The sequence below is a fragment of the Pan paniscus genome, chromosome 2 (assembly GCF_029289425.2).
Source record: "Pan paniscus chromosome 2, NHGRI_mPanPan1-v2.0_pri, whole genome shotgun sequence".
NCBI lineage: Eukaryota > Metazoa > Chordata > Mammalia > Primates > Hominidae > Pan > Pan paniscus.
Window position 1 is genome coordinate 9,920,926 of NC_085926.1, and position 16,778 is coordinate 9,937,703.

Sequence of the window (16,778 nt, forward strand, 5' to 3'; positions counted from 1 at the left end):
GGGGCGGGAACAGCCAGCTGCCTGCCGGGAGCCAAAACGAAAGCACTCCGTGCTGGAAGTAGGAGGAGAGTCAGGACTCCCAGGACAGAGAGTGCACAAACTCTGGAGGCTGAAGAGGGATTCCAGCCCCTGCCACCCACAGACACGGGCTGACTGGGGTGTCTGCCCCCCTTGGGGGGGGGACAGCACAGGGCCTCAGGCCTGGGTGCCACCTGGCACCTAGAAGATGCCTGTGCCCTGGTTCTTGCTGTCCTTGGCACTGGGCCGAAGCCCAGTGGTCCTTTCTCTGGAGAGGCTTGTGGGGCCTCAGGACGCTACCCACTGCTCTCCGGTGAGTCTGGAACCCTGGGGAGACGAGGAAAGGCTCAGAGTTCAGTTTTTGGCTCAGCAAAGCCTTAGCCTGGCTCCTGTCACTGCTGCCACCGCCAGAACTGCCCTGTCTGGTCTGTCTGGTGCTGATGGTAGAAGAGAAGAACGGGGAAGGGGCAAGAGCTGGGTCTGTCTTCCTCTGGGAGGGTCTGGGAATACCGAGCCCCAGAAAAAGGTAGGCGGAGGTCTTAGGCAGAGAACAGTGCCTAGATGGTGGGGGCACAAATTCTGACTCTCCTTTCTTTCCTTCCCAGGGCCTCTCCTGCCACCTCTGGGGTAAGTATCCCTACTTTTAAAAAGAATTTCCCAGGTTGGCCGAAGGGAGCAGAGCTGTCCCAGGCCCATGCCCTCCATGCCCACCTCAGCCTAGGACAGCCAAGTTCTTTGGCTCTCTGGGTATGTCAGGTGCCACCAAATTCTGGACTTGGAACAGCTTCAGCTCCCACCCGCTCCTCCACACACAGACAGTGACATACTCTGCCTGCCTGGGGACATCGTGCCTGCTCCGGGCCCCGTGCTGGCGCCTACGCACCTGCAGACAGAGCTGGTGCTGAGGTGCCAGAAGGAGACCGACTGTGACCTCTGTCTGCGTGTGGCTGTCCACTTGGCCGTGCATGGTGAGCAAGTCATCCTGTGACAGTGCATGTGCACACGTGAGTGTGTCTGGGGTGGGCATGAGGGCCAGGGGATCTCTCAAGCAGCGCTGGGCATCCTCAGTGTTCTCCTGGAGGACACCGGCAGAAGGACCCCCAGGCCAGTGTGGTCTCCCCAGCCCCTGCTTCCCAGCACTGGGCTTTCCAGAAGGAAGCCAACACCAAAGCCAGCCAGCCCAGAGCAGGGGGCCTCACCCAGGGCCTTACTCTTGGGTCCTTCTAGGGCACTGGGAAGAGCCTGAAGATGAGGAAAAGTTTGGAGGAGCAGCTGACTCAGGGGTGGAGGAGCCTAGGAATGGTGAGGAGAACCTGGCTGGCCCAACTGCCCCATGCCAAGGCTCCTGGGCCTGACTGACCCCTGCCCTGTTGCCCACAGCCTCTCTCCAGGCCCAAGTCGTGCTCTCCTTCCAGGCCTACCCTACTGCCCGCTGCGTCCTGCTGGAGGTGCAAGTGCCTGCTGCCCTTGTGCAGTTTGGTCAGTCTGTGGTATGCAAAATAATAATAATAATAATCACCTTCTAAACCTAAAATCTATAAAACTTTTTCACATGCATTATCTCTTTGAGGATTACAAAAGAATTAAATTTATTGAAACCCTTCAGTACCAGGCATTACAGCCAGTGTTTTACAGGTATCAACTTATTTAATTCTCACAACAGCCATGTGAGGTGGGACTATTCTTTTGATTCTGATCAGCGCTGTGGGCAAGTCCCTTCAGCCTGTTATGCCTCAGCTTTTATGTCTGTAAAATGGGGATGAGAATAGTTTTCTACTTCATATGCTTGACTGTGAGAAATCACCAAGCAGTTTTTCAGGGTGCTTCTACTATTTTCCCCTCCTACCAGCAGTGTATGGGAGTTCTAGTTGCTTCCCATTTTTGCCAACACTTGATGGTGTAATTTTATTTTATTTTTAAATTAAATATATTTGAATTTTAAATATATGGGACCCTCCATGAATTTGCATGTCATCCTCAGGCACGGGCCTTGCTAATCTTTTCTGTATTGTTCCAGTTGTAGTATATGTGGTGCCAAAACAAGCATAAGTGTTGTAATTGTCATAATTTTACTGCATATGTAGTGGTTTGTCATTGTGGTTTTAATTTGTATCTTCCAATGACTGATGAAGTTGAGCACTTTTTTCACATGCTTATTGGCTATTTGTGTAACTTCCTTGTGAAATATCTCTTAAAGTTTTTTTGTTTTTGTTTTTGTTTTTGTTTTTGCCACATAAAAAAAAATAGTTCTGGCCGGGCACAGTGGTTCACACCTGTAATCCCAGCACTTTGGGAGGCTGAGGTGGGCAGATCACGAGGTCAGGAGATCGAGACCATCCTGGCTAACACTGTGAAACCCCGCCTCCACTAAAAAATACAAAAAATTAGCCAGGCATGGTGGTGGGCACCTGTAGTCCCAGCTACTCGGGAGGCAGAGGCAGGAGAATGGCGTGAACCCGGGAGGTGGAGCTTGCAGTGAGCCGAGATCGTGCCACTGCACTCCAGCCTGGGCGACAGAGCGAGATTCCGTCTCAAAAAAAAAAAGAATAGTCCCACCTCACATGACTGTTGTGAGAATTAAATAAGTTGATACCTGTAAAACACTGGATGTAATGCCTGGCACTGAAGAATTTCAGTAAATTTAATTCTTTTGTAATCCTCAAAACTACCTGATGAGGCATTATTAGTATCTTCATTTTCCAGATAGATAAAGTGAGGCTTGGAGAGGGGAGGTCTGTGGGCTGGATGCACTTCTCTGTACTCTTGGACCAAAGAAAGAGTTCTACCATACATACCGTGGTATACTTACCATGGTGTAAGTACCATGGTGCAGGGTGTTGGGGCTTCTCCCTGCCTTAGGAGGCCACATGTGCCTGGAAGGTCTATTTCCACTGGGGTCAAATCACTCAAACCCTTTGACTTTCCCTCCAACCTCCAGCCCCCAGCCAATATCCTATCTGGAGAATTGTAGACTGGGAGAACATCTGCTTGGTCCATGTCACAAGCAGTTGTAAGGAACACTGAGGCACTGGGTTGAGTGTGAGAACCACTTCTGTGGGGAGGGGTGTGCCATATTGTGTTGGGGTGTCTCATCTCCTTAGCTTTGTCCAGGTGATCTAGCACAGCAGGGTGGGGGCAGGGATTTAAATGTCTAGGGCCTTTTCCCGCCCTGGTGACACTCTTACTGAGGACATTTGCTTTAGAATTGAGGCCCCTTGAAAGAAAGGTGAATAGTAGATTTCAGGCTATACAGTATAAATACAGTCATTGGTTGGGGGAGGAGGGCAGTGAGCAGAGTGGTCCCTGCAGATGATCCCACAGCCCTTGGCCTGGATTCTGAGCCCTGCACCGCCAGCCTTCCCCACCCCTCTCCTCACAGGGCTCTGTGGTATATGACTGCTTCGAGGCTGCCCTAGGGAGTGAGGTACGAATCTGGTCCTATACTCAGCCCAGGTACGAGAAGGAACTCAACCACACACAGCAGCTGCCTGGTAAGTGGACCCCCACGTCCTGGCCCCCTAGCCTCTGTCCCCTCTGGCCATTCCCCCTCCTGATTTCACCCTCTTCTAGCTCCATCCACTCTCCGGCAGGGGTCTGAGCTGCTATCCTTCCCAGAGTCAGCCCCTCGGACCTTCTCTCTCTGGGTGATATGGCTTTCCAGCCCCTGGGGAAGGTTCTTTGAGCATTGGATAGATGTGGGTGGTATGTAGGGGATGGGGAGCCATTCCTAATGCCCCCCTGGGAGCCAAATTGCCCCCACTTCTTTCCTTGGCCCCCAGCCCCACTGGAGGCTCTTCTGTGATCTCTCCTCAGACTGCAGGGGGCTCGAAGTCCGGAACAGCATCCCGAGCTGCTGGGGTAGGGGCTAGGGCCAGTGGGCCGGGGGTAGGGAGGGGCAAGGTCTGGAGTATAAGAAACCCTTGGAGTCCACTTCAGATATGGGCTACCACATCTCAGAAGCTCACAGAACATATTCATTCATTCATTCATTCACTCATTTGTTCATAACACATTAATTGCAGTATCTGCTACTCTGTGCTAAGCACTGGAAATAGAAAGATGAATCTTGGGTCAGGCTCAGTGGCTCATGCCTGTAATCCCAGCACTTTGGGAGGCCGAGGTGGAAGGATCACTTGAGCTCAAAAGTTCGAGACGAGCCTGGGCAACATGGCAAATCCCCGTCTCTAGCAAAAATACAAAAATTAACAGGACATGGTGGTGTGCATTTGTGGTCCCAGCTACTCAGGAGGCTGAGGCAGGAGAATCACTTGAGCCTGGGAGGCAGGGGCTGCAGTAAGCTGAGACTGCACCATTGCACACCAGCCTGGGTGACAGAGCAAGACTCCGTCTCAAAAAACAAAACAAAACAAAAACAAAAAACTTGAAATAAAAGCTAAGAAAGTCAAGGGTCTAACTTTTTTCCCATGTACTATTTGGATTTTGTTTTCGTTTTGTATTTTCTTTTTTATTGTGTATAACATACATACATAAAAGTATGTAAAGGGTACTGATTTTCTTTTTTTTTTTTTTTTTGAGACAGAGTCTCGCTCTGTCGCTCAGGCTGGAGTGCAGTGGTGCAGTCTCAGCTCACTGCAAGCTCTGCCTCCCAGGTTCACGCCATTCTCCTGCCTCAGCCTCCCGAGTAGCTGGGACTACAGCCGCCGGCCACCACGCCCGGCTAATTTTTTTTTTTTTTTTTTTTTTTTTTAGTAGAGACAGGGTTTCACCGTGTTAGCCAGGATGGTCTTGATCTCCTGACCTTGTGATCCGCCTGCCTCGGCCTCCCAAAGTGCTGGGATTACAGGCGTGAGCCACCACGCCCAGCCAAAGGGTACTGATTTTCATGTCCAGTTCTTTTTTTTTTTTTTTTTTTTTTCTTGGCGGAATCTTGCTCTGTTGCCCAGGCTGGACTGCAGTGGTGTGATCTCAGCTCACTGCAACCTCTGCCTTCTGGGTTCAAGCGATTCTCCTGCCTCAGCCTCCCAAGCAGCTGGGATTACAGACGTACACCACCACGCACAGCTTATTTTTGTATTTTTAGTAGAGATGGGGTTTCACCATGCTGGCCAGGCTGGTCTTGAACTCCTGACCTCGTGATCCTCCCACCTCGGCCTCCCAAAGTGCTGGGATTACAGGCATGAGCCGCCACGTCCGGCCAATTCGTTTTTGTATATGTATACACTTGCATAACTAGCACCCAGATCAATACATAAATACTGTGAATACATCACATACTGTGATGTTTTCTGAACTACTAAACGTTTTCAACTTCATTTTCTTTTTGGCTTCTTAAAATTAAAGTTGGCCTGCCTCTTTGGCAACTCATTAAAGACTATTCATCACCAGAGTTTTGAAAACACAGATGTATATATCATGGATTTCATTTCTTCCTTCATTAAGTAGACACTGATTCATTTATTCAACAGATATTTATTAATTTCTGTGTACCAGGCAAATCCCTGGACACTGGAAATATTAATAAATCAATAAATGAAGATGACAAAAAACCCGACCCCATGGAGCTGGTGTCAGGGTCAGGGTGGGGGTGAGGAAGGACACAACAAACACATGGAGATGTGAAGAATGCAGTAAGTTAGACAGTGATTAGCATTAAGGAGAACATTCGTGGAAGGGCTGGGGAAGGTTGGGAGTTGTAGAGGTCAGGGATGGTCTCATTCTGGTGAGCAGAGACCTGAAAGAGGTGAGGGAGGAGCCATATATCTGAGGGAAGAGAGAATAGCCAGAAAAAAGGGCCTGGGGTGGGAGTATGTCAGGGGTGTTTAAGAAATAGTAAGGAGGGGGCCAGGCGTGGTGGCTCACGCCTGTAATCCCAGCACTTTGGGAGGCCGAGGCTGGCGGATCACGAGGTCAGGAGATCGAGACCATCCTGGCTAACACGGTGAAACCCCGTCTCTACAAAAAATACAAAAAAATTAGCTGGGCATGGTGGCAGGCACCTGTAGTCCCAGCTACTCGGGAGCCTGAGGCAGGAGAATGGCTTGAACCCCAGGAGGCAGAGCTTGCAGTGAGCCGAGATCACACCACTGCACTCCAGCCTGGGCGACAGAGCCAGACTCCATCTCAAAAAAAAAAAAAGGAAAAAAAAAAAAAGAGAGAGACACAGTAAGGAGGTCCTTAATAACTCTGCAGCAGAGTTATTAAGGACACAAATGCCATAGGCTGTGCGCGATGGCTCACGTCTGCAATCCCAGCACTTTGGGAAGCTGAGGCAGGAGGATTGCTTGAGGTTAGGAGCTCAAGACCAGCCTGGCCAACATGAGCGAAATCCCATCTCTACTAAAAATACAAAAACTAGCCGGGGGTGGTGACACACGCCTGTAATCCCAGCTACTCGGGTGGCTGAGGCAAGAGAATCGCTTGAACCCAGGCGGTGGAGGTTGCAGTGAGCTATCGTGCCAATGCACTCTAGCCTGGGCAACAGAGCGAGACTCCCTCTCAAAAAAAAAAAAAGGACACAAGTATCAAGAGGTAAGGTCAGAAAGGTCACAGTTCTGAACAGAGGAAAATGACTTGTTTTAAAGAGGTTACAAGATCTTTCTGCAGAGGGAGAAGCAGGGAGAATAGCTGTTCTCAGACCACACACTAGGGCCTCCACGGGCTTGGCTTTGGGCAGCTGCTAGGAGCAAAGTCTGGTCTGAAATGACGACACACGCTCTGCCCTCCGAGAGCCTCCCAGTCTAGAGGGTTTGAAGGAAACTCCAAAGGGTCAGTCGGGGATGCAGAAGAGGTGAGGAAGTCTAAGCTGCGCTCTCTTTGCCTCTCCCACCAGCCCTGCCCTGGCTCAACGTGTCAGCAGATGGTGACAACGTGCATCTGGTTCTGAATGTCTCTGAGGAGCAGCACTTCGGCCTCTCCCTGTATTGGAATCAGGTCCAGGGCCCCCCAAAACCCCGGTGGCACAAAAACCTGGTGAGGCCTCCCCCTTCCCAAGTCCATTCCCACTGTAGGCTGATGCCTGTGCAAAGGACGCAGTGCCTTATCAGAGAGGATCCTTGAAGAGGACTCACCCCAAGCAAGGGAAAATTGGTGGGGGAACTTTTGCCTTCCTGGTTTCCTTGACTTTGGCCTCCTCCTCTTCCTCCTTATCTTCTCCAACCTTCTTCCTTTATTTGTTCCACAGACTGGACCGCAGATCATTACCTTGAACCACACAGACCTGGTTCCCTGCCTCTGCATTCAGGTAGGAGCAGAGTCTAGCTGGGTGCCAGAAGACGAGTGGGAAGATGATGATGGGGGTGATCCCTGCCTTCCTGGTCTCACCATTCTTCAAACCCTTCATTGAGGTGGAGACTGTGGCTCCCTGTGGTGGCTGGCCCTCCCTTGACCCTTGCTGTCCTATGCCTTCTGTCTATTACATTCCCTGAATGCTCTCCCTGATCCTCCACAGAACTCCTGCTTACACTTCATGGCCCCATTCAAATGTCACCTTCTCCTTGAAACCTTTCCCTACTCCTCCAGTTCTGTCTTTGTGTTCCCCTGGCGGGCAGAGCATGTGCTACGAACTTGGACTGGTTTGAATCTTGGCTCTTGCCATTTGCTAGCTGTGTAACCTTGGGCAAGTCACTTCACCTCTGTGAGCCTGTTTCTCATCTGTAAAATGGGAATAATAATAGTAACAGCCTCATGGGGCTGTTATAAGAATGTGTGCCACATCCAGGCTTAAATATGCTGGCTCTTTCCTCTTCCTCTGTACATTTATTTATTTTTTTAGACAAGGTCTCACTCTGTTGCCCAGGCTGGAGTGCAGTGGCACAATCATGGCACACTGCAGCCTCAGCCCCATGGGCTCAAGTGATCCTCCTGTCTCAGCCTCCCAAGTAGCTGGAACTACTGGTGAGCACTACCATACTCAGCTAGTTTTTTTTTGTTTTGTGTAGAGATGGGGTCTTGCTATGTTACCCAGGCTGTTCTGAATTCCTGGGCTTATGCTATCCTCCCACCTCAGCCTCCCACCAAGTGCTGGGATTATAAGCATGAGCCACTGTGGCTTGCCCTAATTGCACTTTTTTTTTTTTTTTTAAGACAGAGTCTTTCTCTGTCGCCCAGGCTGGAGCACCGTGGCGTGATCTCGGCTCACTGCAAGCTGCTTCTCCCGGGTTCACGCCATTCTCCTGCCTCAGCCTCCTAAGTAGCTGGGACTACAGGTGCCTGCGACCATGCCCAGCTAATTTTTTGTATTTTCAGTAAAGACAGGGTTTCACCGTGTTAGCCAGGATGGTCTCGATCTCCTGACCTTGTGATCCACATGCCTCGGCCTCCCAAAGTGCTGGGATTACAGGCATGAGCCACTGTACCCGGCCGCTGATTGCACATTTAATTGGTCATCAGGTCTCATCCATCTTACCTCTGACATTAATGTCTCTCATTCTCTTTCCCCCTCCTCTCCATCTCAGTCCAGCTTAGGGCTCTATCATCTCTTTTCTAGACTGTTTCAATACCTCCAAGCTCCCCTCCCTTCCCATCACTTTCCTGGCATTCTGGGCCCATATTCTGCCCCCAACGGTGCCTTTTCACTATATTTTCCCCATGATTACCCTTCATGAGAACATTGTTACATCCAGTGGAGCTACTTACCAAGATACGGCTAGCTCCCTGCCTTTTCTCAGGTGGTTCCCATTACCTCAAATGCCCTCACCTCCTTCCCAAAGCTTTTCCCCAACCACCCGGCCTCTCCTAGCTCCAAATCCCCTTGCACTTCTATCTTTCCTTGTCCATTTATCACTTCATTTCTTTTATTTTCTTAAATTTTTTTTTTTTTTTTTTAGAGACAGCATTTTGCTCTGTCACCCATGGTAGAGTGCAGTGGCATGAACACGTCTCATTGCAGCCCCAAGCTCCCAGGTTCAAGGGATCCTCCTGCCTCAGCCTCTGCAGCTGGGACTGCAGGCATGCGCCACCATGCCTGGCTAATTGTTTCCTTTTTTTTTTTTTTTTAATGGAGTTTCACTCTTTTGCCCAGGATGGAGTACAGTGGCGTGATCTCGGCTCACTGCAACTTCCACCTCCCAGGTTCAAGCCATTCTCCTGCCTCAGCCTCCCAAGTAACTGAGATTATAGGCACACGCCACCATGCCCGGCTAATTTTTGTATTTTTAGTAGAGACGGGGTTTCACCATGTTGGTCAGGCTGGTCCCAAATTCCTGACCTCGTGATCCACCCGCCTCGGCCGCCCAAAGTGCTGGGATTACAGGCGTGAGCCACTGTGCCCAGCCTGTTTTCATGTTTTAATGTTTTGTGGCGATGGGCCACCACACCCAGCTCAGTCACTTCCTTTCTTATTTGGGCATCTAATTTCTTCTTGTACACAACAGATGCTCAATAAATATTATGAAATGAGTGAGTGTTTTACTAATTTATATAAATATTTTATCCTTACTACAAGTGTGAGTTTGTGATTTCCTTGAAGGCAAGCAAATCATATCTAATTCAAATGTAATAGCTTTGCAAGAGCCTTGCACAGTGCCTGGCACATAGCGCCTACTTGTTTTTCTGGTTTTTTTTGTTTTTTTGGTTTTTTTTGAGACAGAGTCTCGCTCTATTGGCAGGCTGGAGTACAGTGGCGTGATCTCGGCTCACTGCAATCTCTGCCTCTTGGATTCAAGCAATTCTTCTGCCTCAGCCTCCCAAGTAGCTGGGACTACAGGTGCATGCCACCATGCCCGGCTAATTTTTGTATTTTCAGTAGAGACGGGGTTTCAGCATGTTGGCCAGATGGTCTCGATCTCTTGACCTCGTGATCCGCCCACCTCGGCCTCCCAAAGTGCTGGGATTACAGGGGTGAGCCACCGCGCCCAGCCTTGTTTTGTTTTTAAACAAGGTAACAGTATGAGGTCCTCACTGTTGAATGAGTGAATAAATCTTACTGCCTAACACAGCCATAGGACACAGCAGATGTTCATGAGATGTATGCTGTGATTTAAATGCCTTCATTGCCAAACACAGTGCCTGCCACATAGTCGGTGTTCCTAACTAAAGGCTTGATGGATAAATTAATGTATTACCTCTAGTGTTTAGCACAGAGCTATGCACATAATAGGCACTCTTAAAATGTCTGTTGAAAGAATAAATGAATGTGTCCTTAGAACTTAGCACATTCCCCAACACATAGCAGGTGCTTACAAAGTGATTGTGGAATGAATTAAAATTAATTATCCACCAGGCACAGTGGCTCACACCTGTAATCCCAGCACTTTGGGAGGCCAAGGTGGGTGGATCACGAGGTCAGGAGTTTGAGACCAGCCTGGCTAACATAGTGAAACCCAGTCTCTACTAAAAGTACAAAAATTAGCCAGGCATGGTGATGTGCGCCTGTAGTCCCTGCTACTTGGGAAGCTGAGGCAGGAGAATCACTTGAACCCAGGAGGCGGAGGTTGTGGTGAGCTGAGATCACACCACTGCACTCCAGCCTGGGCAACAGAGTGAGATTCCATCTCAAAAAATAAAAAAATAATAAAAATTTAATTATCCAAGGTCTCTTGTGCTTGCCATACTGCTAAGACACAATGGTAGGCACTCATTAAAAGTCTGTTGAATGGGCTGGGCGCGGTGGCTCACGCTTGTAATCCCAACACTTTGGGAGGCTGAGACGGGTGGATCACTTGAGGTCAGGAGTTCGAGACCAGCCTGATCAATGTGGTGAAACCCCATCTCTACTAAAAATACAAAAATTAACCAGTTAGCCGGCCGTTGTGGCATGTGCCTGTAATCCCAGCTCCTCAGGAGACTGAGATGGGAGAATCGCTTGAACCTGGGAGGTGGAGGTTGTAGTGAGCCAAGATTGCACCACTGCACTCCAGCCTGGGCGACAGAGCGAGACTCTATCTCAAAAAAAAAAAAAAAAAGTTTGTTAAGGAAGATGTTGCCAGTGCCCAGCATTATGTTTGCTGGAAGAATAGATGTGAGCACCTCCAGGTTTTGTAAAAGGCAGGAAGACCCGGCAAGTGTTTGTGAAATACCTGCTGAATGAGTGCATCCCCACTGTCTAGCAGAGGGCCAGGCACATGCCCATGGAGGGGACCTGAGCAGACCCCCATTTCCTTTCCAGGTGTGGCCTCTGGAACCTGACTCCGTTAGGACGAACATCTGCCCCTTCAGGGAGGGTGAGCTGACCGGCCTGGGGCTGGGGTTGGGGTGTTGCGAGCGATGGGTACCTGGCCTGCGGTGACTGCGCCCTTTCCTTGCAGACCCCCGCGCACACCGGAACCTCTGGCAAGCCGCCCGGCTGCGACTGCTGACCCTGCAGAGCTGGCTGCTGGACGCACCGTGCTGGCTGCCCGCAGAAGCGGCACTGTGCTGGCGGGCTCCGGGTGGGGACCCCTGCCAGCCACTGGTCCCACCGCTTTCCTGGGAGAATGTCACTGTGGACGTAAGTGAAGCAGAGGGCACCTCCCATGGTGAGGGGAGAGTGGGGAACCGGGGGTCCCCTTTTGTGATCCCACCCATTCCTCTCTTTCCACAGAAAGTTCTCGAGTTCCCATTGCTGAAAGGCCACCCTAACCTTTGTGTTCAGGTCAGAAAGGGGTGCATAGTGCTGGGCTGGAGGCTGGACCTGGGCAGACCCCCCAGCCAAGGGGGTCTTAGTTCTTGGGCCGCTAAAGCATAGTGGTTGCCAGCTTCCTCTTTGGGAGTTCCACTGTTTACTTTAGTAGTGCGTGGGACCCTGGGCAACTCACTTCACCTCTCTGAACGTCAGTTTCCTCATCTGTTTAATGCAGATGATAATACAGTAACTACCTCATGGAGTGGTTGTGACAATGAAATAAGAGAAGTGCTTCCCCTTAGGAATCGGTACAGACTAAATGCTCCATAAATGTAGCCACTTTTATTATTGCTATCCTTATTCTATTTCCATACCTGTAGAATGGGTTGCTCTACAGTTTCAAAGGGTGATTATAAGAATATTCACTCATCCGGCCGGGCGCGGTGGCTCACGCCTGTAATCCCAGCACTTTGGGAGGCCGAGGCGGGCAGATCACGAGGTCAGGACATCAAGACCATCCTGGCTAACATGGTGAAGCCCCGTCTCTACTAAAAATACAAAAAATTAGCCGGTCGTGGTGGTGGGCACCTGTAGTCCCAGCTACTAGGAAGGCTGAGGCAGGAGAATGGCGTGAACCTGGGAGGCAGAGCTTGCAGTGAGCTGAGAGGGCGCCACTGCACTTCAGCCTGGGCAACAGAGTGAGACTGGGCGACAGAGTGAAACTCCGTCTCAAAAAAAAAAAAAAAATCACTCATTCAAGATTTTTTGAGCAGCACAAGTCACTGTTTTAGGCACTTGTGATAGACCCTAACATCTCTACCCTCATAGAACTTATATTGTAATGGAGAAAGGCAGCCAACAGACATTGTAAATAAATCATATAGTATCTTAAAATTGCATACAAATACCATGGGAAAGGGATAAGGTGGGACTGGGGTTGCAATTTTTAGCAGGGTGGTCATGTGAGAAAGGAATCTCTTTGAGAAGGTTAGATGAGAGGGGAACCATGCTCCGTAAGACATAAAAACAGCTTTAGGGTCAGAAGACGCTTTATACAGATGATCTCACAAGGCTGGGGCAGAGAAAGATGTAGTGATTCCTAATCACCCAGCCTTGAATCCACATCTGCCTCAGGTCAGATTGAGTGCAGACTCCCAACACAACAGGCCTTCTGTTGCCTGCCCCATTCTGGTCTTTCTGCCTTTGGCTTTTGCTTTTCTTAGTGGCCCTAACCATGGTCTCTTCCCAGCAGGTGAACAGCTCGGAGAAGCTGCAGCTGCAGGAGTGCTTGTGGGCTGGTGAGTTGGGCCTGGGGGCAGCTGGGGCAGGGCCACCTCCTAGGGGTGAAGGTCAGGGCATGGGAGGCAGGCAAGTGGCCAATCCCAGCAAGGATGGGTCTTGGTCAGAGTGGCCTCTCACCCCTTCCAGACTCCCTGGGGCCTCTCAAAGATGATGTGCTACTGTTGGAGACACGAGGCCCCCAGGACAACAGATCCCTCTGTGCCTTGGAACCCAGTGGCTGTACTTCACTACCCAGCAAAGCCTCCACGGTTAGGACTGGGCGACCCTCCTCCACAGATCTCTCCAAATGCATCTCACATCTGGCCTCAAATTTTCACTCCATCCACCCTGTGCCGGTCTCTGGGAACATGGGGGGTGACTCAGACCAGGGCCATATTCAGCGGCATCACCAAAGTCTCCCAGTCCCCTCTACCTCATTCTACCCAGCTGTAGCCTGGTAGGTGCTGCCCTAAGGGTGCTACCTCCAGGTAACAGTGCCCCCATCCTTTGGCTTGGCAGAGGGCAGCTCGCCTTGGAGAGTACTTACTACAAGACCTGCAGTCAGGCCAGTGTCTGCAGGTGAGCTGGTGGAAGAAGGGCCCCACCTCAATGCCTAGGGGCAGCAGGCCTAAAACTAGCACTCACCTACTGTCTATTTAGGCTTATTTTATGTTCAGCCCTGGGAAAGTTAAGAGTAGAAGAAGCACAGTTCCTATCCCCAAGGAGCACACTGTTGGCTAGACACCCATAAACAGATAACCACACCTCCAGGTGCTAAGTTTTGGGTTCCAGGGAGAGCTTCCGGGAAGAATTTCTTCCTATAAGCCAGATTTGGTATGGAAGAAGTCATACCCTAGTCAGTGGGCACAGCATAAACAAAGGCAGAGCAGCTGCAGGAACCTTAGCCAGGAGATACGCATAGTTGATGCTGGGAATTTGGAGATCAGGCCACCAGAGCTTGGTGAATATTGGAACACCTGGCTGGTGCCCTGGATTTGGTTCTGTTTGTATCTTACAGCTATGGGATGATGACTTGGGAGCACTATGGGCCTGCCCCACGGACAAATGTGAGTATTGTAAGAACTGCCTTTCCTTTCTGTACCAGGAGTGGGGATCTTGACAGGGACCACTCTTGGGCACAGCACATGCAATGGCCTTGTCCTTCCCTGAGATCAGATAAACAGAGGGTCATTCCTTCATTCACTCAAAAAATGATGAGAGCTTGCAGGGATCCCAGGAACACCAAAAAGATAAATCCCTGCCCCCGCCCCACCCCTAGAAGACTAGCAAGACATGAGCCAGTCACTTACATTTAAAGTGGGAGCTACTGAAGCACCACCAAGTGTTCAGTGCTGTAAATGCATACAATGTGGACCTGACCTGGGTGGGGTGAGGGGTGAGGGGCTCAGGGGGAAGGTTCCAGCAAAACTCTGAAGACTGAGCTAGGGGAAGGGGGTAGAGATACAGGGTCTTGGACAGGCAGGTTTCTGTCATGAGATAAAGATGCAGGAGACATGTAGGGGATTTGGATCTTATGTTGAGAGCAGCAGGAGCTACGATCAAATTTTTATATATTTCATATATATATATACTTATTTTTTTATTTATTTTTGAGGCAGAGTCTCACTGTGTCGGCCAGGCTGGAGTGCAATGGCGTGATCTCGGCTAACTACAACCTCTGCCTCCCGGGTTCAAGCAATTCTCTACCTCAGCCTCCCGGGTAGCTGGGATTAATAGGCGCCCGCCACCATGCCCTGCTAATTTTTGTATTTTTAGTAGAGATGGGGTTTCACCATTTTGGCCAGGCTGGTCTTGAACTCCTGACCTCGTGATCCGCCCGCGTCGGCCTCCCAAAGTGCTGGGATTATAGTCGTGAGTCACCGCACCTGGCCCAAATTTATATTTTTAAAAGATCTCTGAGGCTCTCATGAATCAATTCAAGGCAAATCAATTGGAGGTAAAAAAAAAAAAAAAAAAAAAAAGACAGGGCAGGTACACCAGGTAGTTGCAGACACCCAGGACAGCAAGATCAAGGGCCCAGCAACCCTAGCTTAGGGGAGAAAAATAGCTGACATTTTAGCACTTAAGATGCTCGGCATTGTGTTAAGTATGTATTAACACATTGTGTTAAGCTTTATATGTATTAATATATTTAGTCCTCACACCAACCCTATGACATAGGTCCAACTTTACAGAGGAGAAAACTGAGGCAGAGGGTGACATTACTTATTCAAAGACCCCTAAACAGATGGAGCTATATTCATCCACTGGCTCTGACACTGTGCTGTGGACTCTGGGCAAATCATTTCTTCGTTTTTTGTTTTGTTTTGAGAGGAGTCTCACCCTGTCGCCCAGGCTGGAGTGCAATGGCGCGATCTCGGCTCACTGCAACCTCTGCCTCCCGAGTTCAAGCGATTCTCTTGCCTCAGCCTCCCGAGTAGCTGGGATTACAGGCGTGTGTCACCACGCCCGGCTAATTTTTTGTATCTTATAGTAGAGACGGGATTTCACCATGTTGGCCAGGCTGGTCTTGAACTCCTGACCTCATGATCCGCCCGCCTCGGCCGGCCGTCAATTTATTTCTCTTTTTTTCTGAGACGGAGTCTCACCCCGTCACCCAGGCTGGAGTGCAGTGGCGCGATCTCGGCTCACTGCAACCTCCGCCTCCCGGGTTCACGCCATTCTCCTGCCTCAGGCTTCCGAGTAGCTGGGACTACAGGCGCCCGCCACCACGCCCGGCTAATTTTTTGTATTTTTAGTAGAGACGGGGTTTCACCGTGTTAGCCAGGATGGTCTTGATGTCCTGACCTCGTGATCTGCCTGCCTCGGCCTCCTGAAGTGCTGGGATTATATAAAGGCATGAGCCACCGCACCCGGCCCAATTCATTTCTCTTAAGTCTCAGTTTTTCTTCTCTGTGGAGGGTAAGTTTCTAACTGTTCTTCTCTGGGTCTCCCAGACATCCACAAGCGCTGGGCCCTCGTGTGGCTGGCCTGCCTACTCTTTGCCGCTGCGCTTTCCCTCATCCTCCTTCTCAAAAAGGATCACGCGAAAGGTGAGCGCTTCCCGGCTCCCCATTCCCCTGGGGGAGGACCAGAGTGGCTGTGGGAGTTATCCGAGGGAAAGCGGCGGCCGAGCTCACTGGCTGCCTCCGCCCCTCTCCCCTAACAGGGTGGCTGAGGCTCTTGAAACAGGACGTCCGCTCGGGGGGTGAGTGGGAGCAAGCGCTGGGCGGAGGGCCGCCCCCGGGGGGCCAGGCCTGTGCCAGCTCACCTCTTCCCTCCCCATCTGTTTTCTCCGGCAGCGGCCGCCAGGGGCCGCGCGGCTCTGCTCCTCTACTCAGCCGATGACTCGGGCTTCGAGCGCCTGGTGGGCGCCCTGGCGTCGGCCCTGTGCCAGCTGCCGCTGCGCGTGGCCGTAGACCTGTGGAGCCGTCGTGAACTGAGCGCGCAGGGGCCCGTAGCTTGGTTTCACGCGCAGCGGCGCCAGACCCTGCAGGAGGGCGGCGTGGTGGTCTTGCTCTTCTCGCCCGGTGCGGTGGCGCTGTGCAGCGAGTGGCTACAGGACGGGGTGTCCGGGCCCGGGGCGCACGGCCCGCACGACGCCTTCCGCGCCTCGCTCAGCTGCGTGCTGCCCGACTTCTTGCAGGGCCGGGCGCCCGGCAGCTACGTGGGGGCCTGCTTCGACAGGCTGCTCCACCCGGACGCCGTACCCGCCCTTTTCCGCACCGTGCCCGTCTTCACACTGCCCTCCCAACTGCCAGACTTCCTGGGGGCCCTGCAGCAGCCTCGCGCCCCGCGTTCCGGGCGGCTCCAAGAGAGAGCGGAGCAAGTGTCCCGGGCCCTTCAGCCAGCCCTGGATAGCTACTTCCATCCCCCGGGGACTCCCGCGCCGGGACGCGGGGTGGGACCTGGGGCGGGGGACGGGACTTAAATAAAGGCAGACGCTGTTGTTCTACCCATGTGGCCCACACGCGTCTCC

The 16,778-nt window shown here is 51.3% G+C and overlaps 1 protein-coding gene and 1 non-coding gene across 51 annotated transcripts; one reads left to right on the forward strand and one right to left on the reverse strand.

The window, feature by feature from the left end:
• Window positions 1-3: 3 nt before the first annotated feature.
• Window positions 4-16,754, forward strand: IL17RC (interleukin 17 receptor C). Of its 50 annotated transcripts, none has more exons than XM_008961041.3 (19): window positions 11-331; window positions 624-645; window positions 834-986; window positions 1,246-1,320; window positions 1,399-1,508; window positions 3,398-3,509; window positions 3,832-3,876; window positions 6,809-6,948; window positions 7,160-7,219; window positions 11,084-11,138; window positions 11,223-11,404; window positions 11,498-11,548; window positions 12,768-12,816; window positions 12,947-13,068; window positions 13,319-13,378; window positions 13,818-13,866; window positions 15,757-15,852; window positions 15,969-16,007; window positions 16,102-16,754. In XM_008961041.3, the coding sequence occupies exons 1-19, from the start codon at window positions 227-229 to the stop codon at window positions 16,728-16,730; spliced, it is 2,154 nt and encodes a 717-aa protein (XP_008959289.1). In that variant the 5' UTR covers window positions 11-226; the 3' UTR covers window positions 16,731-16,754. The 50 variants fall into 50 exon arrangements, with proteins under 50 accessions (XP_034811628.1, XP_034811632.1, XP_008959289.1 ...); XM_008961042.3 differs by having other exon boundaries at window positions 12,771-12,816; XM_034955735.2 differs by having other exon boundaries at window positions 6,809-6,909.
• LOC112439385 (U6 spliceosomal RNA) lies at window positions 1,959-2,061 on the reverse strand. The gene has a single exon (XR_003027681.1). It is a non-coding gene; the product is annotated as a U6 spliceosomal RNA (small nuclear RNA).
• Window positions 16,755-16,778: the final 24 nt, after the last annotated feature.

What these genes read in the sequence shown, in the direction of transcription:
- IL17RC (XM_063602142.1), top strand. Translation starts at nt 227, where the DNA reads ATGCCTGTGCCCTGGTTCTTGCTGTCCTTGGCACTGGGCCGAAGCCCA. An exon ending in ATACCGAGCCCCAGAAAAAG is followed by an intron (nt 545 to 623) that starts GTAGGCGGAGGT and finishes TTTCCTTCCCAG; the next exon opens with GGCCTCTCCTGCCACCTCTG. An exon ending in CAGCATCCCGAGCTGCTGGG is followed by an intron (nt 3,877 to 6,808) that starts GTAGGGGCTAGG and finishes CTCTCCCACCAG; the next exon opens with CCCTGCCCTGGCTCAACGTG.